The sequence below is a fragment of the Eretmochelys imbricata genome, chromosome 3, assembly GCF_965152235.1.
Source record: "Eretmochelys imbricata isolate rEreImb1 chromosome 3, rEreImb1.hap1, whole genome shotgun sequence".
Taxonomy (NCBI): Eukaryota; Metazoa; Chordata; order Testudines; family Cheloniidae; genus Eretmochelys; species Eretmochelys imbricata.
In genome coordinates, this window is record NC_135574.1 from 210,786,845 (window position 1) to 210,811,591 (window position 24,747).

Consider the following 24,747-nt stretch of genomic DNA (forward strand, 5'->3'; position numbering starts at 1 on the left):
GCAACACAGAACCAGGAAAAAAATAATCACTTAATTCCTCCATATGTTTAACAACCCAAAAAGAGAATATGCCAATGCACACTTCTAAGTTTTACTTTTCAACCCCAAACTCTGCAATAAATTTAAGGCAAGATTTAAGGCAAGTTCTATGCTACAGCAAAACAATTCCAGTGATATATATCCAAAGCAAATTAACACAATGGAATGCTTCCTACCATTCAACCTCCCATCAAAATTTGGATTAGTCGCAACTTTAAGACCAGGGTGGGGCAATAGGAAACAGCCAAGGTTGCTGAAACATGAGCGAATATGCTTCCTTACATTCTGTAGCTCTTCGTGCTGGTTTTGCTTTACCTGAAAAAAGCAAAGTAAGAATTCTAAATGGCTCTGTGGAGCTGACTGCAAGATTTATAATTGAATTTAATGGTGGAAAGTTTATGAATAGATTTAACATAGTCTAGCCTTTTTCTGAACTTCTATAAAAATGTAGATCGTACAAAGGCAATCACTTGATGTCACATATTTAAATATTATTTGTATTGAGAAAATAGCAAGCAGAAAATATTTAGCCAATCGTGTGTAGCTATCTCAAACACAGAACAGCACCTGAACTAAGGAACCAGTGTGGGTTTTGTAAGCCGTAACTTACCTGCAATCGCTTTTCTAGAAATTTTTTTCCTCCTTCCAAGCCATACGAGTGTTCATAAGGATAGCTCCAATCTCTGATTAAGAACATTAGTGTCTACACAGAAGAGTACAATAATAATGAATGGTTAATTTAATATTCCTTATAGCTGCAGAAAATGGCAGAGAATCAAGAATTCTACATCTGCGGCTGGTAATTCAACAAACTATAACCCCAAACCTGATTAAGCTGAATACAAGACACTTGTTATTCCTCTCTGCTGTGAGAAAGAACAGCTGAAGGAGCACCTTCAAGCTAGCATGTACTTGTGACCTTTGATAGCGAAAAGGACACTCTCACCTGTTACTCTAGTTTTTCCTGTCTCTTGCCAGCCCAGATATAGGAGTGTGATCCTCCCTTCCATCAACTGGAGACATGAAACAGATCTTATGACATCACTCCCCTACCAAGAGGGGAGCTAGCTGGATGGCACTAGCTATGTACACTTACGGTATTTTGCATATTTAGTTCCTAAGTAAAAGCTAGGACCTAGTAGAACCACCACACATGGAACAAAAAGAAGAATTTGGGAGACACCAAATTAACAGAGAGAAACTGCAAGGGAACCCTAAGATCAGGATGTTCACAGTCCCTTGGTGTAAGCCTGCCTGGAGCAAGCAGATATGAGCACCAGAGCCAGAACACCCATTCACCCTACAATTTGCTATTAAAAGATCCACTGTGCTGAAACCCTGGCTTTGTCTCTCCTCAAAGATCACTGCTTCAGCATAAGGCACAAAACAGGATTGCCAGACAGTGTAATATTGTTGACAACACAGTCTGTTTAGACTTTTAAAATCTAGCATGAACTATGTAAGGGCACCTACAAAGGAAGAAGGAACTTGAGAGGTTCCAAGTCCTCTCACCTCCACAGCCAAATGGAATGGGGTGAAGCTGGAGCTACGGCTCCCTATATAGTCCCACATTGAACATTTGGTTCTGTACATGAACACGTGAGAGTCCTAAACTGCTTTCCAGAGGACTTCAACATTGGTAACTAGTGCACACTCCCTCAAGAGTGGGGATCTATACTGCCATAACTCCAAGGAGAGTAAGACAATTTGAAGGATTTAGTGCAAGCTGTTTTGGAAATAGAGTTAAACATAAAAACCCATCACTACCTTAGGAGGGCTAAAAAGCGGAAAAAAAATTAAAAACACTTTGTATCTTAAACTCCTTGTCAGATTTCCTTCAGCCTTTTCAGAAAGATTCTATGCTAGCCTAAGTTCACCTACATGAAATTCCATCAGGCAGTTACCATGGTTTGATTTGTCACACACATCTCACCCAGACCTATAAAAAAAAGACGACGAGCTTCAGCCCAGCTAATTTCTCTCCATAATGTAAATTAACTAAATTTCCTACCCTTATGAACAGGTGTTGAAAAACTAGGTCAGCGGTTCTCAAACTGTGGGTCGAGACCCCAAAGTGGGTTGCAACCCTGTTCTGATGGGGTCGCCAGGGCTGGCTTAGACTTGCTGGGACCTGGGGCCAAAAGTGAAGCCTGAGTTCCACTGCTTGGGGCTGAAGCCCTGGGCACAGGACTTGGGTTACAGGCCCCTTGCCTGGGGCTGATGCCCTTGGACAGTGGGGTTCGGACTTTGGCCTCCACACCCTGGGCAGCAGGGCTCAAGCGAGCTCCGGATTCAATCTCCTCTCCTGGGGTCGTGTAGTAATTTGTCGTCGTCAGAAGGGGGTTGCAGTGCAATGAAGTTTGAGAAGCCCTGAACTAGGTAATTATGTAAAAAGGTTAGAGTTTAGAGTATATATTACCTGAAATGGCTTTTGGTAAATTTCTTCCATAGCAAGTCTTCCATACTCTGTAAACAACTATTAAATGAAACTGTTAAGAATAATGCCACATACAGATTACAAAAAGAATTTGTGTTGCCATTAAGAATACCATCTTTTACCAATGGTAAAATTAGTGGCTTCCAATTTTTAATTGAATTATCAAGAATAGCCCTGAAGTTAACCCTCGGCACCTGGAGGATGGGAATACCAATGTTCAAGAAATTGCACTGAGGGAGGACTATCCTTTCCCTGGTCTCTCAAGGAAGTCTGCATGTCATTCCAGCAAAATACACTCCTCTTCATGAAGATCTCCCCTCCACTTTCCAATGGCTCTCCTAGACCCCACAATGGTCTCTGAAAAGCCCCCTCCCCCCATAGGCTTCCAGCTTCATTATCCAGATCATCTGCTCTCACATAGCTGTTACCTTCCCACCCTGTGGTTTCTTAAGCTAAAGGAGTACCCCTGCCCAACCTCTCCATCCAGGCCTCCCTGGGCAGCCACCATCTGACATAGCACGCTCCCAACTCCCCCAAGGAGTGCCCCTCCAAAGTGCTGCACGTTGATTTGGGTTTCTACAAAACATTCTTCATCAGAGGCTCTAGATGCCTGACATCTCTTACAAATAAAAGCCAATTTAGAATTGCAGCAGCTTCACCAAATCAGAAAGGACAGACCAACCCTCACGCCAGCCAATGATTCCTACCCACCAGATACCCTTCCCAGCCTGCAACTCCTCCCTCCCTTTTCAAGAGCATAGGAAACAGACACAGCAAGCTCTGGAGATCAGCACATTTCTATTTTAGCCTGGGGAAAGGGGAAAAGAAGGGGATCCAGTTTGCATTCTTCACCATACAGTTGCACAGAGATATGGTCACTTAGAATCATAGGACTGGAAGGGACCTCGAGAGGTCTTCTAGTCCAGTCCTCTGCACTCAAGGCAGAACTAAGTATTATCTAGACCATCCCTGACAGGTGTTTGTCTAACCTGCTCTTAAAAATCTCCAATGACAGAGACCTCAACCTCCAGAGTCAACATACAGGCAACTAAAGCCGATCCTTGAACACGTATTATATCACAGCAAGAAACTCAAACAAGCCACTGCCTTTTGCACAAGCTTCAGCAACAGAACTGATTAAAGGCGTAGCCCCAGGCAGTGCAGTAGTCTACATGAGACTACAAAGGCTTAGATTGTGGTTGCGAAGTGTGCATTCAAGAAAATGATTGCAGTCTCTTGTCCAGGTGCAGATGGAAGAGAACCATCCTACTCACTGCTGCTATGTGATCTACCAGGAGCAACAAGGTATTAGACTGCAAACTCTAGTAACAAATAGTAGCACACACCCTTAATTTCATCTTCTCTTCTAGCTGCTTCCACCATCTTACCAACATCACTCATCTTGTATAGCTTGAGCTTTCAGCCAGCTTGTTGGTTCAATGCAAGTAAGACAGCTGGATATCATCAACATAGTGAAGATACACAGTAGCCTTACATCTCCTTACTAGCCCTTCTAGTGGACCCATGTCCATGTGGGACGACTAGGGAAAAAGAGATGGAACCCTGTGAAACCCAATTCAAGAGCACCTTTGACAGAGAAGAGCAGTTATACAAAACTAGCCTCTGGAGCCTCTCAAAGACAGGAATGAAACCACATTTGGGAGGCCCCCAGCCTACTTCCATTGATCATAAGGTGGCATTGATTTGGCTGTAAACTCTAGCAGTATCTAATATAAACATGGATACCCGGGGCCTATTCCAGCCACCACGTCACTCTGGAAGGGGACAGAGCCCATAAAGTGGACACTAGAGGAACACAGCTGGTGCTGCCAAGTACGCAAACAAGGACCTTCAAGGACAAGCCACAGATTCCATTTCCCTAATACAAGTATCTTCCTGCCCCCACCTCAAGGCCACTGGAGAGAAGAGCTGACACGGCTCATATCCTATCAACCCCAAACTACTTCCTCCAACCTGTGATTGCATGGGTCTCCTATCCCCTTTCCCAACTTCATCCACCAGGCAGTTTCCCCTCCCCAATCATGAATCTCACCCTCAGGGTTGACAACTGGAATCCAATCAAAGTACCAAAGCCACCTGGGAAATCAGTTTCCCTTTAACCTCTAAGAAACTGCTCAGTTCTTTTGCTCAGCTTGTACTCTGAAAGGTCAAACAGTAAGAAGCACTTATGTATTAGTTGTGAAATGCATTTCAAAAATGTCTAATTGTAAGTTGGCTCCTACTGTTGGCAGCTGTCACCTTTTGCGAAGCTGAATGTGTCGGGGAGCCTGGTATCAGGTGACGTGTTAACCAGTTTCAAGCTGTGGCAGGGGCCATGGTCTGAGCAGCTGGAGATGGGAGACAGAGGTTTGGCTAACACAAAAGCCAGTCTCTTCGGGACTTCATATTTATTTGAAAGAGACCAGGCTCGTGTTCCATGCACAAAACCAAAACCCAGCAACCTCTGGCCACTCTCTCCTCACGTGACTTAGAAAGAAGAAAACGCAGGTTACAAACAAGACAATTCTTCCATCACTTGGACAGCTTCTTGTCGGTCTACAGTCTTGCCCACACTAAAAAGGTGTGCCACTTTAACTAGATAGGGGTAGTTAAAGCAATACAGCCCCCACAATGTGAATACACTTATCGGTGAAAATGCATCCACACTAGGGCTTGCACTGATAGAACAATTTCAGTAAAACAAAGCAATCACACTATCTAAACACAATTACACTGGTGCAAATTTCAAGTGCAGGCTAGCCCGAAAGTTCCGAACCTTAATCAGACACAGCTGTGCCTAATAGTATCCCAAACTGGCAGTGCCTCCCTGAGCCAACTGTGACTCCTGCTGGAATTTATCTAAAATAAATCCATCAGTCCCCTCGGTCTGATTTGGCAGACCCTCTGCTTAGCAGCATCGCTGGGTAGATGTGCCTCTTAGCCAGGGAGCCCCCTCCAAGGGAGACAAAAAGACTTTCACACCCCATCACACTAACTGCCTTTGCTTTACCAATACCTTAATTGCTTTTTAAAAGATCGTGCTTACAACCAGTTGAAAAAAAATACATTTAACCTGATCCAAAAGTTGTTTACAATCCCTTAAACAGGGTTCCAAGAGTTTCAGATTGCCAAATCAAGCAAAATAGGGAACTGAAAAAATTCTAAGAGGACAGCACTTCAATAAAAGCCATATTAAGTCAACTCAGTTTATATGTACCTGCAAATGTTGGAGATCATCTTCTTGAATGTTCTGGGACAAGTTGTAAACCTGTAAGAGATATTGCAGTTCCAAGACTTTTAGCAGAAGAAAGGTTTATTCTTTATCTTTCCGTAACACAGATTTAGTCTATAGTGGAGAACTTGAGTATTCACCCCACCTCTGCTGAGGTCGAAACAGCCAACGGTCACTCTTTAGTCAAAGTGGTATCACGTACTGTATTTTCAAAAGCGCCACCTGGGCATACCAACGACTTTGGACATAACTGCTGTTAAGGGTGATTAGTTTCCTAATCCTAGCTCGTAAGAGTTCTTTCAAGAGTGAATGAACTGCAAACTTTTTTTTTATTTTATTTGCTGAACACCCCCCCCCCCCCAGTTGAATAAGAGGGGCACACGTTTAACATTAGCAGCTTGAAACTCAACTCACCTCCCTCTCTAACCCCAACTCAGATTGCTTGGGGCAGGAATAGGAGATGCCCCAGCACATGCTACTGTGGTAATGTTGCATCAGACAGAACCCCATTGGTGTTGGCCCACACAGAGTTGGATAGCTCTTTGTTATATATTGCTTGATTTTGCAAAGTTCTGTTTCCTTTACTTTTAAATATCCCAGCTGACATAGAACTTTGCCAACATGGCAAATAAATCATTACCTCTCCTGAGCCCCCAGGATTGATCAGACAGTACGAATACTGAATGTTGAGGCATAACTCAAAGCAGAGTTAGTGATCTATGACTAGATTTGGAGTCATACAAGTCAAGGGTTCAGGAGAAAAGGATAAGATAATGTATTAAATGTCTGATATTGTGGAAGGTCAGCACAGTATTTCAAGGTTGTTAGAATGCTCTGAAATGTACCTTTAATTAAAAAAGTGAAACCCACAAACCAATCTTCTGAAAGATTGTGATATACTATTGTTATTTGCAACAAGCAAGATTTCCCTTTCTGTTGAAGTAAAGTATCATTCCCACCCCACAAAATGTTTACTTTGTGAAACTGACTATACACAGATTTCAGAGTAGCAGCCGCGTTAGTCTGTATCCACAAAAAGAAAAGGAGTACTTGTGGCACCCTAGAGACTAACAAATTTAAAGCTTATGTTCTAATAAACTGATTAGTCGCTAAGGTGCCACAAGTACTCCTTTTCTTTTTGACTATACACAAAGTATCGAATGCACAGATTCCTGTTTGTATGGGTCTTTTGGAAAGCAGCAATGAAGGGAAAAGCCAGTTAAAAACAGACAAGACTGTAAAGTCATACAAGGTGACGGGGGACTCCAGGGCAAACATATAGTATCTCGTTTTTTAAAAGTGGACTAGATTTCAAGTTGACAGTGTCTCTGTAAACATAGCTACAAGAATTCATTTTTTATTCTTAAACGTTAAAAGTGAGTAATAAAAATGATAGTGTGTTTTTTCCCCTCATGACTTAAAATTTATACCTATAGATTTAGAAGATGCCTTTGAAGGGTACTGTCACCTCCTGAGAGGCGGGATTCTGTATATGTAGGTATTTGTTAACAGATATATACAGAGGCCTACATTTTCAAGAGTTACAAATGAATGAGTGTCCAATTTGATACTCCTTAAAAACACCTGGTCATTTTTGAAAATTTAGACAAGCCTCAAAACCGTATTCAAGAGACATACTGCAAGAAGTTTGACAGAAGTTTAACTGTCGCAGCAGTAGTCCATTTAGAGCTTGTTGTGCTGGGTCAGCCCTCCCTTTGGATAAGCTAGGCTGCTCAGTGATTTTTGCCATGCATCTTTGTGGAGGTGTCACTACATATATATTTTATATAAAAATAAATCAATTTGGGATTCCCCTAGTAGAATCTGCAGTGCAACAGAACTAGGGACCTGAAATGGGGGTAGTGTTTGGGTAATCTCCGCTCCAAAGAGAGATTCATCTGCGATACTCTAAATGAGCGATGGAAATCTAAAAGGTCTGCCTATCCCTTTAAGGCAGGACTACAGATATATTTTTAAGATGTCTTCTAAGCCAAAGAGGTTTAAAAGCTGCCATTTATCAGCACAGCTATTCTCACCTGGACAGAACTCGTCATGGTGCTCAGAGCAAACACCGTCGCACAGTCTTTGATAGTGGATTGGCTATCGAAGGCACCTTGGGTATCCATAAGTAGTACAGCCACCTAAAGATTTTTAAAAAGCAGCAATAATTAACCAAGATGTTATGGTTTCACCTCTAGGCTGCTGGGTCGGATCCAGTTCAGGTAGTGGAAGTCGTTGCCCCTCTGTTGACTCATTAAAACCGCGTTGACAGTCTTACTTCAGCTCCCAGTGGACAGGTGTCCACAACTCAAACCACTACCCAAGAGTGACACCCTTACTGGCATTCTGCAGAGAGGCCAAGGATACACAGATACAGAGTTAGCCCCTCCCCCCAAAGTATCCTCAACCTTGACCAATGAGGCACTCTTACAGGGCACTGTAGCAAAGCCGACCCTTACTGTTGACTGTGACACACCAGAGGACTTCAGTCTCTGGGGCTAACACTCCAGCATTTTTCATGAACACTAGATGTGTGACAAAGCTTACTTCAAGAACATATGAAACAATTAAACATTTTCTGAAGGAAAACTAGCTGTTTCCTGCTAAGTAAGTTGACAATTAATTAAGTGATGAAACAGTGAAGCAGTCTTGACTCCAAAACACATCTACTGTCTGATCCCCTAGATCTTTGAAATAGATTCATATTTCTTTTTCTTTCAGTTATAAAAGGCAGAAAAAAAAAGAACAAATGGGTAACATTACACAAGCTGCTAGAGACAAGATCCCACACTTTGACCATTCTACAATCACAGAACCAGTCAGCTAGCCCTGAGTTAAAAATCATGGAAGTTACAGAGGCAACTCTATACCACTCAGGATGCAAGGTTCTTTCTAACATTCACTGAGGCCACCATCTACTTAAAACTTGTAACATTATCCAGCCAATGAAGCTGCCAACTCTCCCTTTGGGCTCTAGCAGTGCCATGCCTATGAAAAATATCAGTCAAGAGCTCTGGGAGGCGGGGGGGGGGGGGGGGGGGGGGACAGGCTTAAGAAGATTTAATCCTTGTTGTCAGCAGTCACTGCATATTTCACTACACACAATGCAACATATGAACCCTTTGCTTCATTGTGAAGAGGTTATACATAAAACTTAAATCTCAAGAACCTCACATCCAGAACCATACAGAGCGGGATCAACAACTTCCACACACACTTAAAGCCTGGCCTCCAGGGATTTTGTGGCCATGTGTACATTCCACTGGAGCCTAACTGCAGGCTACGACTGCGTCTCATTTTTGCAGAATTCACTAGCTTTTTCTGCAGAATACTTCCAGTTGCCAGAACATTTGGCTATACACGACGGTCAACAGCAGTCACTTCTAGAAAGCCTTCCACAATAGCCACAAAGTATCTGAACAGCAACAGGGTGGAAAATATAAATATATATATATTCTGGCAAAAGGCTTTGGATCAAAGCTAGAATTTCTCCCTTTCCTCCCCTCCTGTACACCACCCCATCTCATAAATAAATTGAAATTTTATTCTTAGAAACTATTAGGATTAATACAAAGAGGGTAACTGAGAAACCTGGGGTATCTGACCACTTAAAAAAAATTAAACATCATAACCAAATTCATGAAGGCAACAAAAGCTTAAGAGGTCATAAAGAAGAATGAGTCCATTTAGTCATAGAAATGCTTACCTTTGTCCCATCAGACTTGTCAATTACAAACACTTCGCTCCAAATCTGAATGCCAGTTGTTTCTCTTTCACATCCACCTCTCCATGTAAATCCAGTCAATGGCTCATTGTTCCCACCTATCCAACATGAGGAATTCTGTTAAGAGAAAGACACACACTTACTCAACAGCAAGAGGATCACTTGTAGGATTGTATTTTAGCACACTTCCATATACTCCTCTGGTTTCTTAGAACAGGCTTTCAAGTTACAAAAAGTATTAGAAAAAGAGGTTGCTCAGCTGTACTTGGAGTCTGAGATAACTACCTGCAGGTCCTGTGGTGCTCCAACTCCCCTGTGTCTTGACTGCTTCCCTCGAGAAAACTTTGGCCTTTAGGGTTGTCCACATACCCCCACCCCATAAGGGGCTGCGACCAACAGTTATTTCATAGAATGATAGAATCGTAGGACTGCAAGGGACCTCAAGGGATCATCTAGTCCAGTCCCCTGCACTCATGGCAGGACAAATATTATCTAGACTATCCCTGACAGGTATTTGTCTAACCTGCTTTTAACTTTCAACTTTATACCTTTGACTTCAGAGTAGGGATGGAGAGTGGGTCATATGGATATGCACAGAACACCTCAAAAGAACTACAGAAAGACTCATTACCTGTACCATTTTGAGTGCATCCACGGCTGCAGCATTTAAAACACCTACTTCACTCTAGAAGGGGCTGAATAAGGGAACTTCAGCCTCATGTCCCTAAAAACATTTGTCCCTACATCCACGCATCAGGAAAATAGATTTTAGCCCCCTCGCCCCCACCCACACCTCAGTAAAGCTCACGAAGTGCTCAGGTCCCACAGCGAGAGAGGAAATACAAGACCCTCAAAGGGCAGACAGACTACTAGAACCACCCAAGAAGAAAAGAACAATGGTAGTGACCAGCAAGTGGTCCACAAACCAGTTTGGGAGTTGCTATCTAGGTTTCAACCTGCCCCGGTAATACTTAAGAGCTCACTTTATAATGAATTTATGAGCTAGCGTCTCCCAGTAGTGGTCAGGATTCAGGGAAGTAAACTGTCAAGAGTGTGGTAGGTAGAAGTCAGAAGCTACCTTAGAAAAAAATTTAAGGCGGGGACAGCCTCTCTATCCCTGCAGAAAGAAGAATCAGCCAGCAGAGCCCATAGTTCAAACTGTTCTAGCTGATGCTCCTGAGAAGAGGAAATCAGTCTTCAAAAACTGGCAGCATAAAGAGCAGTGGCTCATAGGGGAGAGTCCAACAGTTTCATAAGCAACAGATTTAATCCACAAATGCATCTGTTTACATAGAGGTGGGAAAGAGCAGGAAGAGATTATTGATGAATCTTTTCACTGTGGTGTGTCTACATACAAAGAGGTAGATGGTAGGCATATACAGGAGTCAAGTCAAATCTTGATAAAGGGACGGCTTGATTTTAAAGGTTAGGAAATGGCCCATTGGCAGAAGACTAGATGCAGATGTTGAATCAATTTATTTTCCCTGCCTGTGTCCCAAGAACCCCTTACTGGCAGCTAGCCAGGGGGTTATAGGAATATCTTCTGGTATGTACATCCTGGTTCACCAAAAAGCATCATGTGAGGTCATAAATAAAAGCCATGGTCACACTGGTCATTAATATTATTCTGACATGTATGTACAGATACTAGTATATATATATACATAAAAAATATGATTTTGAAGTCTTTATCAAGGCATTCATCACCCGCAGAGGTGAAAGACAGGTTTTCCTTCAGACAAGAGGTAAGAAATGTCTCTCTCTTTTGGGATGTAAATTATAGGTGCCGACTTTCCAATCTGCTGGGGGTGCTTGAACCCTGGCTCTGCCCCAGGCCCTGCCCCCACTCCACCCCTTTCCCCAAGTCCCCATCCCCACTCTGCCTCTTCCTGCCCCCCCTCCACCAAGTGTGCCATGTCCATGCTCCTCCGCCCCACAGCCTCTTGCACACCACGAAACAGCTGATCCCAGTGGGCAGGAGGCACTGCGGGGGAGGAAAGGGGAGGTGCTGATCGCAGGGCCGCTGGGGGAGGGGCTTCCAGTGGGTGCTTAGCACTCACCATTTCCCTGTGGATGCTCCAGCCCTGAGCACCCATGGAGTCGGCACCTAGGATATAAATTAAGCCTATTTACAGAGGAAGGTAAATGTTAACAAAGAGATGTTAAGTCAACAGGGAAGCACCACACAGGCAAAACACAAGCCCTGTCTGAGGACAGACAATGCACTTTGAGGGCACATGCACGAGGCAAAGATGACACCCTGTCATCCTGCACCTAAGAAATAAGTGGACAGCACATTTACATTCATGGAAACAGGACCTCAGCCAATCTGGTTGCAAATGCTGCAAAGGACTTTGTGTGCGAAGCTTCTTTAGACAGGATGTTAACCTGTTAGTTAAGTTTAACCTCTAGAAAGCATGTTATGATTTGTTTTCCATGTAATGGTTTGTTTCCAATATATTTACTTACTATCACTTGAATCTGGAATGTTTGATAAATACCTTTATAGTGAAAACAAGAATAAGTTTAAGTGCTGTGATATTAAGCAATGCGCTGATCCTAAATTGAATCCATACAAGCAGGAGCGCACTGTTCCTTTGGGAACAGCAGACTTGATAATTCTGTGAGTAGCCAGCGTCAGGAACTGGTAGCACAAGGGAATGCTTCAAAGGGACTGGGGTGCACCAATTATTAAACTGCAAGGCAAAGTCAGGGCTGACGTAGCCCAGAGGAGAGTGCTTGAGTGACTAACAGGCTGGTGCTGTTAGAGCTGATACCCAGCTAAGCAAAGGCAAGACTCCCTCATGCTGTAGGCAGGGGTAACATAACTCATTACATATCTTTCTGTAACTGTTGTTCTTGGAGATGTGTGTTGCACACGTCCATTCTGCTGCAAGTGTGTGTGTGCCTCAGGCATAGCTGCTGGAGATTTTTCCCTTAGCAGTAAATGCTGGTGGAGCGAAAGCACCCTCTGGTGCCTCATGCCACTGCACACAGTACAAAGGGCCATGCTGCCCACAGCCCGCCCCTCCCCCCCAGTTACCTCCTACCAGAAAGACTGATAAAGAAGGGACAGAAAGGGAGGGGTCATGTGCAACACATCTCAAAGAACAAGAGTTATAGAAAGATACGTAACCATTTCTTTGGGTGATTGCACATCTATTCCACTGTAGGTGGCTCACACGATGTTTGAAGTGGAAGTGGGCTCGGAGCCTACATGAACAGGGATTGTTGGACCACCTGTCCAAATCCGGCAGAGTCTCTAGATTGATGAAAGATGGCACAGTGGGAGGCAAACATGTGACAGGCAATCAGGTTTCTCCGTTCCAAATGTCCAGTATGGGAACACAAGCCAAAAAGGCCATGGAAATTGCCCAAGACCTGGTTGAGTGAGCGCCCACTTTACTTGGAGGTGCAGAATCAGCCAAATCGGGGTCTCTCTCTGAGACACACACAAATCCAGGAAGAGATCCTCTGGGTGGATAGTAGGCGGCCCTTTACTCTGTCTGAAACTGCAACAAAGAGCTGAGACAAAGACCTGAAAGGCCTAGGCTGATCCAGGTAAAAAGCCAAACCTCTTCTAACATCTGGAGTATGGAACTTTTCTTACCCATTACTTGAATGAGGCTTTATTTTCTGACTTTCTTGCATCATACTGCCTAAAGTCAATCTCTTCCATTTTGCTATATACATTTGTCTGGTAGATCGCTCTGGTTCAAGATCTGCAGCACTGGTCTGAAGAGGGTGAAGGAGAGGTCATTCTGGACTTTGAAGTTGTGGTGTCAACTCTGTTAGCTCTGAAGTAGCAATTGTCTAAACAATGGAACACGGGGCTCTCTCTCAGGGCAAACCCAGTCAACATACTAAACAGCTGCAGAACTTGAAGGCCTATGGAACACAGGCTGCTATTCCAAATGAAGTAAGTTTCCTTATTTGAATCAAGCAAAGATGATTAGTTGCCTTGCTCCAATGTTCTGCATGTTCCTCATTTGGTACCAAGAAGTGATACAGGCAGTCCTTGGACTTGTGACAATTGGTTCCTGAAAATCACGTCTTAAGTCAAAATGTCGTAACTCAATTTTCCCATAGGAACGTCGGATCGACGTTCTTCAGAGGAATGTTAAAAAACACCATCTCCCACCCCCATGGTGCATTTAACTAGTTGCACAAGGGTGTATAGGTGGGATCAGTTATCCATCCCTTTTTTAAAATCCAGATACAGTTTTGGTCTGACCACTACAGAATAAACAAGACAAGCGGGATGGAAAGCCTCCATATTAGATCTAATCACAGAGGAAAATACCCAAACCAAATTCAGTTTTACTTACATGGCGCTATTGGCCATACAGATGAATACAAGATAATGAGGTCATGGGTATGGAAAAGCTTACACTCCAAATTAACAAGAGAGTTATTTCACCCAACTCTTAGTAAGGCCTTAAACTGTGGCAATATCTTGCTCTCTTCCCCAAAATGCTCATTAATCAGCACATCTGTCATTATTTTAAAGTAGCAAATAGTTTGACAGCAGCAATTTGAAGTGGCCTAGGATTGAGTGTCAAGATTTAGGATGAAATCTGGTTCCCTTGAAGTCAATGTCAAAACACCTCATCAACTTTCGTAGGGTCAGCATTTCACCCTTAGATTACTTTTTAAAAAGGCAACAATTTACCCTGGTTCTCACTGTCAAGGACTGATGAGCACACACCAGAATGCCTTTGAGGCCCCCTAGCATGGCAGTTAATTTTGTATTACATATTGTTTCTACTGTCCATGGGAGATGGCTGTTCAAGGTCACTGTTCAGTGAGCAGATGAAAGATACTTGAACACATGTGCACTGTTGTTAGCTTATATAAGTACTGATATGTAGATTACAAGTTTGTTTTCTGTAACTGAGAAATCTAGAAAACATTTAATTGCTCTTAACTGCCGTTAAAACTTTGCCACTCTTCCCCTTACTTAATTCAATGTCTGAATTGAAGCCATTTATCTTCTTTTTAAAGGCCACAAACTGAAACAGTAAACAGTCAAAAATTACAAGTATTATGCAATCATGCTTTTTTAAAGTCTGAAATATTGTTGCTATAGTGAATTAGTCCACCTTCTCCACAAATCCATCTTCTTCCATGCTGCACCTTATACTATAGCATTCTCCCTCATCTCATCTGGAAGCCACTACCCTCTCTCAAATCCTTCCTCCATGCCAATTTCTGCTGTGACACCAACAATAAGTTAAGCTAACCACTGTAGGAAACAAAAATACTTACAAAGAATATCTGAACATTCTTCAGAACTGAAGATCAGTATTACTAATGCATCACATGTCATAGCTTCTGTCAGCTGTGCTCACTGCACCCAGCAGGGGCTCCATGCATTCTTCCATTCCTCCCCATAAGATCCCTGTGGGCCATCCCGCCACCCCCTCATATTTCAGGGCCTGAAATGCTATGTGCCCCTTTTCCTTCTTCCTCCCTCACATGGCAGAGGTCTGTGTGCACCCCTATTCTTCCCATGCCTCCCCCTATATTAGGATACCCTAATTCCCCTCCCTGCTATCCGCTGCCATTATTCTGTCTTTCTGGGAGATAAGTGATTCAGGATGTTCAGAGCAGAGATGAGATAGAGGCATTGTTATGTTGCAAGGAATTAACAGGCATCATCAACCAATTCTTTGAGACAATTGCAGAGGTGCTTGCAGATGTGCTAATCTGATGGCCATGCTCCATTTTTCCTCTTTAGGTTCCCCCAAAATCAATAGGGCTCTGGTTATCGATGCCCAGACTATTCCCTGAAATACTTGAATTGAATGGATGCTATATTCAAATGTTATCACATTACAGACAGAGAAATGGCATCATGATGAGTGTAAGGCCTTCACAAGCTCCGCCAACTTGACACCATGTCAATATTTCTGGAGTCAGAAGGGCAGGGTTTTGGGTTTTTTTTGATGGTTTACTGTTTTTTTTTTTTAAAAAGAGTATGGTATATAAACAAGGTCGCCAAAGCAGAGAGCTAGCAAATTAGGTGGTATCTTATTTATTCCTGCAGGAACAGCCTTCAACTACTCACCTTGTTGTACATATATCTAAGCATGAAGTCCAGTAGAAATGATTTCCCTTTGCGGAAAGCCCCTGCTACAGAGACAACTACTATATTGAGATCTTTTATGTGTTCCTGAAGCAAAATGTTCTCCAACGCCTCTTCATCAAGTTCAAAGTTATGGTCATCTTCATGCGCAAGAACAATTTGTATAGGGCAAGGCGTCTTCAAATCTGCTTCATCTTCCAAGTCGACCAGGGCATCAGAGTCTACCAGGGCATCCTCCTCAAAACTCTTATCTAGAGATTAACATTTGAAAAGACAATTAGTGAATCAAGCTAAACATAACACTTTTCTGAATTCTGATAATGAAATTACAGGTCACATACTTTTGCCAGACCTGACGAACTCTGTAGCTCAAAAGCTTGTCTCTCACTAAGAGAAGTTAGTCCAATAAAGGATATTTCCCCACCCACCTTGTCTCTCTAATACCCTGGAACCAACATGGTTACAACACTGCACATATACTTTTGCCATGACTAATCCGATGATGCATGGGTCAAGGCATTATCGTATTGCTATGAATGACGACTTTGCAGGTATCGTAAGTTGTCTTGGGCCAGCTGTCAGAATTAATAATATTCTCCATTTCATATGGATCTTGTCCCCAATGGCACAAGTTCTCTTTGACATAGAAAACTGTCTATTTTTATGAGTTCCATATGTAACACACTGCAGAGCAGCATCTGTATCTTAGCACTTCAACTTTCTTTCAATTGTACAGGAGTCTTGCATTCCAAAATTATCTTTTCAGCATTAATATTCTGAAACCCTCTCTAAGACCTTTGGAAATGTAGCTTCTGTCACAAACAAGGATCTTTGCTACCTCTTCTCACTTAAATAGAAATTAACATAAAAATTGTATGTTAAAGGGGGACATAAAACTTATTTTTAGAACACTACTATATTTCCACTGACACAAAAGATTGACAGTCTGACAATTTTGGTTACCAAATTGTACTAACTTAATATTACCTAGTGTTTCACAGAGCTACACTGAAAAAGACAGTGTTGAAATTTATGAACTGTTTCTTTCCAATTCCAACACAACACTGATTTTAATCACTAAGTAAGTTCATTGGGAAGTTTGGACTTTCAACACTGCTTGTTAATAATTAGCTAACATCGAACATACAGAGCTAGAAGCCATTTTAAGAGAACACGAAGTAGTAGGCAAGATAAATTTATGTATATATCCCAAATGGGCATGGAAAATGCAGGCGTGATTTTGCACCACTGGAAGAAAGTGTCTTGAATGAAGCATTAAGATGGTATTTTCAAAGTCAAAGATTTAGAAACAGCTTCTCTTTTTTGAGCTGACAATTCTTCCTGGCCTAGCAGAGAATAAAGGCCACCATATCTTTGTCACAGTTTCACGTTATACATACAGACAGACATTAATAGCAGCAAGTCCCAACTTAGCCCTGAAAGCACCAGAATTGGCCTTCTCCATCAACAGGGTGCTAAGAGTGCTACAACTCAGGTCAACCTCAAACCTTCATTCAGATTCTCCTGCAAGTGAAGAAAGTCAAGACTAAGTATTCCCAATACTGTATAAAAAGCCCAAACAGAAAACACATCTTTAAGATTCTCTAGAAAAAGGGGAGAAGGCACAAACTTTTGTTGTTCCTTGAAAATTCACCTTCACATTTATCCTTGAGCACTACAATTGAAGATCCAGCAAAAGTTGGAGATTATTTCCTTTAAATATTCATGTTAATATGCAAGGGCTTATTCAAAACTCCAATGTGCAAATCCATTACGTGGGCACACACAATCATCCCTGATTTCTGTTGTGCATGTGGATCCAGCAGCAGTCAGCACAGGTGCACTATCTGGTTGCGTGCACTTATGCAGAAATCTGGCAGCATCTTGAGTCCACTCCTGGCAAAAAAATCCCTCCTCCTCCCTGTGTGCAAAACACAGCAAGCCACAATAATGCAGACGGTACGGACTACACTGGCATACAAACGGTTCTGAAGGCAGCCCCAACAGGATTTCAAAGGCATATTCCACCACCATTCTACAGTCACTGGGCCTGCAGCTTACCCTTCTTCTGCCAGGTCCTCTGAAATCATGGTATGGATTCATAAGCTATGGCAACAATGGGTAAGCAGTGTCCCCTAGAGTAATAGTGGGGACAGTGTTCCATTTATAATGTCATTTGGTGGGAACAACGTCTAAGTTTGTCCGTGAAGGTAAAGTCCCAATCTCCAGAACAGCCTGGTGGTATGCCCCCTGCCAGTGCATCCCAGTGGTCAACTAGAGCCTGCCTAACGACCGAGTCGTACCCTTTGTAGTTTACGTATGCGCGCTCCTTGTGGAGAGCGACCTATATCCACGAGTCCAATCAACGGCCCCAGTGCAGGTTAGAAAGCCCCAACAATCAAAGTCAGCAACTATTCTATAACATTTGTCATGCCCACCACCTTTGGTGCATAGTCCCGATCACTTCACAACCCTCTGCCCCTGCTGCGGTGGCTGCTGCTACGTGTCCCCATGGTGAACGTGTTCAGGGTGGGCAGCAGGTACTACTTGGATTGGTTTAAAATAATTGTCCCAGGGATCATTTGAGGGTTGATACCAATTTGCTTCTCCTCTCCCACTAGAAGCGTGTTGAAAGAAATGGCTCAACATGCCACACCAACAGGGCTTCTGAACGCAGGCATGATCCTATTTTCCCCCCACACTTTAAGTTACACCTGGTGGAATACCAGGTCCATGTAGGCTTTAGTTTGCTCTAATCTCCAGATGATTTGTGTATAGCTGTAATTCACAAAGAAAGCAAGCATCTTGGGTGTGACGCTTTCCTGACTGGGTTCTAGTCAAACCATAATGCACATTGCGGTCATTCCAATTTGAGCTGAAGGAATGTGGAAGTCCAGATCCAACGGAGAGTCTATAGATAATCTCAATCAAGCCCAGGAGGTAGAGGTCCCCCACCACCAGGATGCAATGCAGCAGGTACTTGCATGAGTAGTTTTCGCAGGTATCTCAGGATCCAGTGACAGCTGTCTCTTGTGGGAACATACCAGGTATAAACAAATGATGCTGCCACCATTTGACATACTGATAGCAGAATCCTAGCCAACATCTGCTGGTTCTGACATGTCATTTCTGGCAGGCCTACAGTATCCTGGATCCTGCTCTCAGACAGGGACACCTCTGAGTAGAGCACCTACGGATTCCAATCGTTTTGTGGCACAGTAAGACATTCAATAGTTTACCACAAAGCCTAAAGACTCCAGTGGCCTGACAGTGACCAACTGTTTGATTCTTGGTAAGAGCTGTCTGTTGTCATCCAGTTCTAAGAACACATGCACTCCAGTCTATGAAAAAGACATTTCTGCTCCCAAGCATTGTGAACACATGATATCTCATGGCCTGCTTAAATAAAAAAGGGTAGTGCTCAGAGTTTATACTGCTGAAAAAAGGCTTTCAAAGCAGTGGGGAACTGTCAAAGTTCCTGCCTGACACCTCATTTTCCCTTGAAGGCGCTACACTTCATTTTGAGCACCCTGCATCAGTACCTCCCTCGGCTCTTACAGAAATAAGCTTAACGAATAATTACCACAAGGCTCTTTTCTCCTCTTAGCTTTCATAGGAACAGAATGATCTTTAAAACCTTTCTACTTACAGTCCCAAGATTAACTGAATTTCACAGGAAACATGATATTGTCTTCATTCCATCAACAGCAGATGTGCAAACTTTAGAAGTCAGGCAGATCCTGTGATATGAGTCTCAGATTTCCTCAACTCCTACAACTGTGTATATTGTCTGGGCCTTGATAGAGTCAAAGCTAAATAGTTCTGGTCCTATATCAAAGATGAGTATTGCAGAGAACACATGTTTAAGTTAGTGTTAGAGCCTATTCCACCAGGGATCTATAAACAGAATTTGTCACACAGCACTCTAGAATCAACCCTTTACACCTATCCCACACAGCACTGTTGAGACATACTTGCCTGTATGTCTCAGTGTATTCAGTTTTCCAAGTTCAGTAGTCAGGTCTGGCCTAGTTTCCTCAACTAGTATTTTCCACACAACTAATACTATTAGGCACAGCTACATGAATTCAAGTTGGAGGCATACACAAAAGAGATTTAGTTTCCTACCTCAAAACTGAACTCTGGGGAATGGGTCCATCAAGTATCATTACTTAAGAGTTTGCGTTTATGAAAGGTTAATTCTGGTTAAGTCATGACTAAAGTTGAGCATGATACTAAGTTGCAGGCTTGAGTTTGCAACATGGATGAGATCTGGAACAAAAATGCACTTGGGGGAAGTGTGAGGGAAGTGTTCCTCCCCTCATCCAAAAAAACTTTTTTTTTTGCTTGGTACAAGTGGGGGAGGGATTATGCAGCTGCATTTGGCTGCTGAAAAGCCTTGGCTACTAGCAGGTCTTGAAAGACTTACCAAACATCTACTAGCCAGCGGGAGATATAAAAGGCAAGGGTAAGAGTCCATTCATCAGTGACGTGAAGGAGCACCAAACTGATGAAAAACCAAAACTCCGGATGCTGCGATTTCTACCAGTGTTTTCTCTGGACATGTTTAGACCTCCATCTTCTCAGCCTCTGGCTTGTAAGACCTTACAACAATCGAAAGTAGAGCCCTGCCTGGGACTAGCATAGAGCCCTGCAGCGGGACTCTGATCCCATAGGACCAGCTGCCATAACAGCAGGAATAGGTGGGAACAAGATTTTAAAAAGTCCTGCGCAGGGCTCTGATCTGAAGCTCCACACTCTTACACATCACGGATGCACAACAGAAGGAGGCATTTTGTCTCTTCTACTCCTCCAAGCCACATGGCTGTCAAAAGGGGGGCCAGGAGAGATAGAAGAGAAGTCATCTCAACTAGTGTAACTCTTCAACCAGCTTTTTTATTTTATTTTATTTTTTTTAAAGTGGCATGGGGAGGGGAAGCGTCCTTTGCCTCAGTGAGTATCTCCTCTCCTCAGGACTCTCCAAATCTTTCCTGGCGTGTGGTGCCCAGTATTGGACAGTATTTCAGCCGAGTCCTCACTAGTGCCAAGTAGAGCAGGACAATTATATCCAGTCTCTTACATGCCAGCCTTTCACAGCTGCATTACATTGACTCATTCAGTGTTATCCACTATAACCCCCAGATCCTTTTCTGCAGTACTACTGCCCAGCTAGTTATTCCCCATTTTGCAGTTGTGCATTTGATTGTTCCTTCTTAAGTGAAGTAACGTGCACTTGTCTGAATTTCACCTTGTTGAATTCAGACTATTTTCCAATTTGCCACTTTTGAATTCTAATCCTGTCCTCCAATGTGTTTGCAACCCCTCCAAGTTTGATGATATCTGAAACGTTTATAGGAACACTCTCCACTACATTATCCAAGCCATCAATGAAAATATTGACTAGTACCAGCCCCAGGACTGATCCTTGCGGGACACCATTATATACATCCTGTCAGTCTGACAGTGAACCATTGATTAACCACTCTGATTTTGGTCTTTCAACCAGTTGCACATCCACCTAGTAATTCCATCTAGACCACATTTTCCAAGTTTGCTCAAAACACTGTCATGTAGGCCTGTGTCAAAAGTCTTACTACAATCAAGATATATTGAGTCTACTGCTTCCCTCCCTTTCCCCCTCAACTCCTATATCTGATACAGGAACCTTTTTAAATAAGAGGTGCTGGCTTTTTTAAAAATAGATGTTGTTTTGCTCCTATGTGGATATTTATAAGGGAAAGACTGATACAGGAGAATCTGGAAGGGAGTACACAAAATGCTATCACATGCACAGTCAACTGAAAAAACTGGGGAATTTTGTCTCGATAACTTTCCAGTCATAGCGGGAACGAGTCCTGTGGCACCTTATAGACTAACAGACTTATTGGAGCCTAGTCTATGAAGGTGCCACAGGACTTTTTGATGCTTTTACAGATCCAGACTAGCACGGCTACCCTTCTGACACTTTCCAGTCATAGTAATCGTGGGTTTTGCTTGTAAGCACACTAGGTACCAAAATTTCAGACAAGTCTATTTTAAAGTTTATACTGGCCCCTTTTAAAGGGAAGTTTATTATGATCACAAAGTTTATTATTTGAGCTTTTGGATGTAAAGTTTGAGCTAAGATTCCAAGCTAGTTCTTGTTGAGTCTTGTACAGTGTGAAGAAGCATAATTTAATTTTTAAGGCTCCTGTCAGACCTTTTCACCCCGCTAAAGGACCGGCATTTTTTAGTCTCTCCCCTTTCTCTAGCGAGAGAGGCCTGAGTGTGGTTAGTGTTTTGGGGTAGTGAACTGAATAGAGAAAGTGTAGGCATGTGTGAAATTTTAATAGAGTTACAAGTTCTCTTAAGGGTCAGATGCAAATAAAATTTACTTTCCTTTAGTTAATTTATAAGCACATTTACAATATCTAGACAAATAATTCATAGTTCAGTTATGAGACAGTGCTGCTACCCTAAGTGATAAAATATTTTTTTTAAAAAACAATTGCTATCTGCCCTTTTTTCCAGTGGCCTCATTTTGTAAATTCACAGCAAGAGTCGCATGAAAGCCATGGCACCGCTGCCTTCCTACTGCCGACTCGCAAATGCTGCCAAGCAGCTCATTTTAAGGCCAGAAATAATTAAGTGTTTTGAATATTTCTGCTATAAATAGGGTGGATGAGTTAAGTTCCAAAGACTTGTTTGGATATCCAACAGGAATGAGGGGGAAATGAATATTTAATGCTGCACCTCCCTCCCCCCCATCCCTTTCTAATTACAGAATTTCTGTTTCTTATGTTTGTTAATTCTGGATTGGTTATATGAAACCATAAAAAGGCAAAGGACCTGAAGCTGCATGGCTACAAGGGAATGGGGGAGAGAGAAGATATTCTGGTGACCAAGAAACCCAAGAAGTGTCACAGCTAATTAGACCATAGGTCTATCTAATCTTAGATAGCCAAAAGAAATCAAAGGTCTGCTTATGGAAAGGTTTGTATAAAAGGGCAAAGGAAGAGTCTTTCCCATTAAATGGAAATATTGGAAAGCTAGTGTTTTGTTGTGTTTTTAATTGAAGAGGAAATGCAGAAGACTTTTCTGCAGGCAGTACATTACTGCAGGATAGGTGGCAAAAAGTTTACACTCCTCCCCACCCCAATATATTCAGCAGTTTGCTTCCACACAAGTTGGGCCTTGGAAAAATGCTGCAGTAAGTAACTGCAAAGACTGTGGTGGCATGAAATGTGACACAAACCCAGTCATATTTCACTATGCACTTCCTGTTTTGGGGACACACTATGGATCAAGCCGCTGAGACAATTATGTTCATCTACCACACTGAAGAGGAAAGTTTGGTTTGGTTTTTTTTAGGTTGGGGGTGGGAAAGGAGGAGACAGTGACAAACTTAAAGTTTCTCTTCCTTCTCACCTAGAGGACTTTTATTAGCACAGGACTTCCACACATAGCAAGACCCCAGCAGCAACAGCAAAATGAGATCTACCAGGACAGTGCCAAGCTGCATGATGCTGTTCTGGGAAATATTATGGTAAGTTAAGACATGTGAATGAGGAAGAAAAAATGCAGCATCTCAAGTTCCCCTGTCCCCAAGAGTCTTGTTTACTGCCTCCAGAAGTGGTCAGATCCCATAAAGCACATACACATTGGGAAGGCAAGCAGAACTTGTCCAAACCTCAGGCAACCAACTTCTTGTATGCTGAAGTAGATTTAATAGCATGCATTATCAAACTGGGATTGTATTGAAATTTTTTACTTCTCCAAGGCCAACTTGGGTTCTGTATTTGATTGTCCAACAGGAAAAGCTGATCATCCTGATTTTTCCTAGACAAAGATGAATGTTAAATTTTAACTGGTTGTGGGAAACAATGCTAGTGAAACTACCAGGTTAACTTTTGCTTGACGAGGGGGAGAAAGCTATGTGTAGGAAGGAACAGCACAAGTTCTTCCAATAACAGCAGAGAACAGGGTGAATACAAGTTAATGATTTTTATTTAAATTAGATATTTTGATTTATTAAATTTTTTTTCTTGAATCCCTGAGTCTCATCAAAAAATGAGGTAAAGGCTGCTTTCTATCTAATGAAAGAATGGGGGAAACATCTAACTTTTGAGGTCAAGCTTTATAAATATGGCACAGTCGGTCAGCCTAAGTCACTTAGGAGACTGTCTCATTTTCAAAAGACTTAGATGAGTAGGAACGTAAGTTCCAGTCATTTTGCTCAGGTGTATTTGAAAAATTTCCTTGGCTAAGCTGAAATAATCAGTTTAGTTAATGGAATACAGTTAATCCTCCTGTTTAATAAATCATTTAGTTGTACATGTGGAACACTTTGATAAGAGAAGTTTCTATATCCATAACATTTAAGGTTGTTTTGTTAAATAAAAATAAGTTTTATATGCTGTTTGGAATTTAATTACACAGTTACCATCTTAACACAGCTTGACAATTCATGGCAAAAAGTTAAATATCTAGTAAGTGAGCAATATCTCATTCACCACTTTCTACCATACTAAAAATGTACATTTAAGAATCTGAAAATGTTAAATTATATAACTGCTTAAATGAATGTATATCGTTAGAGAGTATCCTCCTAGGTAGTAAAAAGAAGTACCAAATCTAGCATAAAGGCTATTTAGTTGTAAATCAGTGTTTTAATAGTTATATCATCCAATGAGAATGCACCTTTCTTTAGAAGAGAACTGAAGTACAAATGGAAAAGCTGATTAAAGTTGATTTAAATCGAGGCTTTCCACTTGGTGATTTAAATCAATCTGGCCTCCCAGAGGACTACTCAAGATAGAGAGAATTGCAGCCAAACAAGCAAATTTCCTTTCCCTGGGTCCCCTACACCTTCCCCACATGAGAACAAAGAAAAATTCTTATGCTGCTCCTGCATGAAGCATTTCTTCATCATAAAGGTATTGAAGTTCTCCAGGATCATATCAGTTTCACTCCATTAGGTCCTGTTTACACTACAATTTAAATGAACTTTGTAACCAGTTGGTGGCATGGATGGCACTAATACAATTTATGTCTACATACAATGTGTATTTCTGTTAGGCTTGGTCTACACTAGTAACTTATGTCAGTATAACTACGTCACTCAGGTGTGTGGAAAAATCTACACAGTTATACAGACCTAACTCCCAGTGTACATAGCGCTATGTCGACAGGAGGACTTCTCCTGTCGACACAGCTAGTGCTTCTTGTGGAGGTGGATTAACACGACA

At 42.2% G+C, this 24,747-nt stretch overlaps 1 protein-coding gene across 1 annotated transcript in view; it reads right to left on the reverse strand.

The window, feature by feature from the left end:
* ATL2 (atlastin GTPase 2) overlaps positions 1 to 24,747 on the reverse strand; it is a 54,559-nt gene that overhangs the window by 16,997 nt on the left and 12,815 nt on the right. The window contains exons 2-8 of the mRNA XM_077814267.1: positions 15,503 to 15,771; positions 9,415 to 9,549; positions 7,745 to 7,849; positions 5,694 to 5,744; positions 2,459 to 2,515; positions 650 to 742; positions 216 to 354 (exon numbers count right to left, since the gene is read on the reverse strand). Coding sequence (XP_077670393.1) covers positions 216 to 354; positions 650 to 742; positions 2,459 to 2,515; positions 5,694 to 5,744; positions 7,745 to 7,849; positions 9,415 to 9,549; positions 15,503 to 15,771 — 849 coding nt within the window. The remainder of the gene's footprint in view (positions 1 to 215; positions 355 to 649; positions 743 to 2,458; positions 2,516 to 5,693; positions 5,745 to 7,744; positions 7,850 to 9,414; positions 9,550 to 15,502; positions 15,772 to 24,747) is intronic.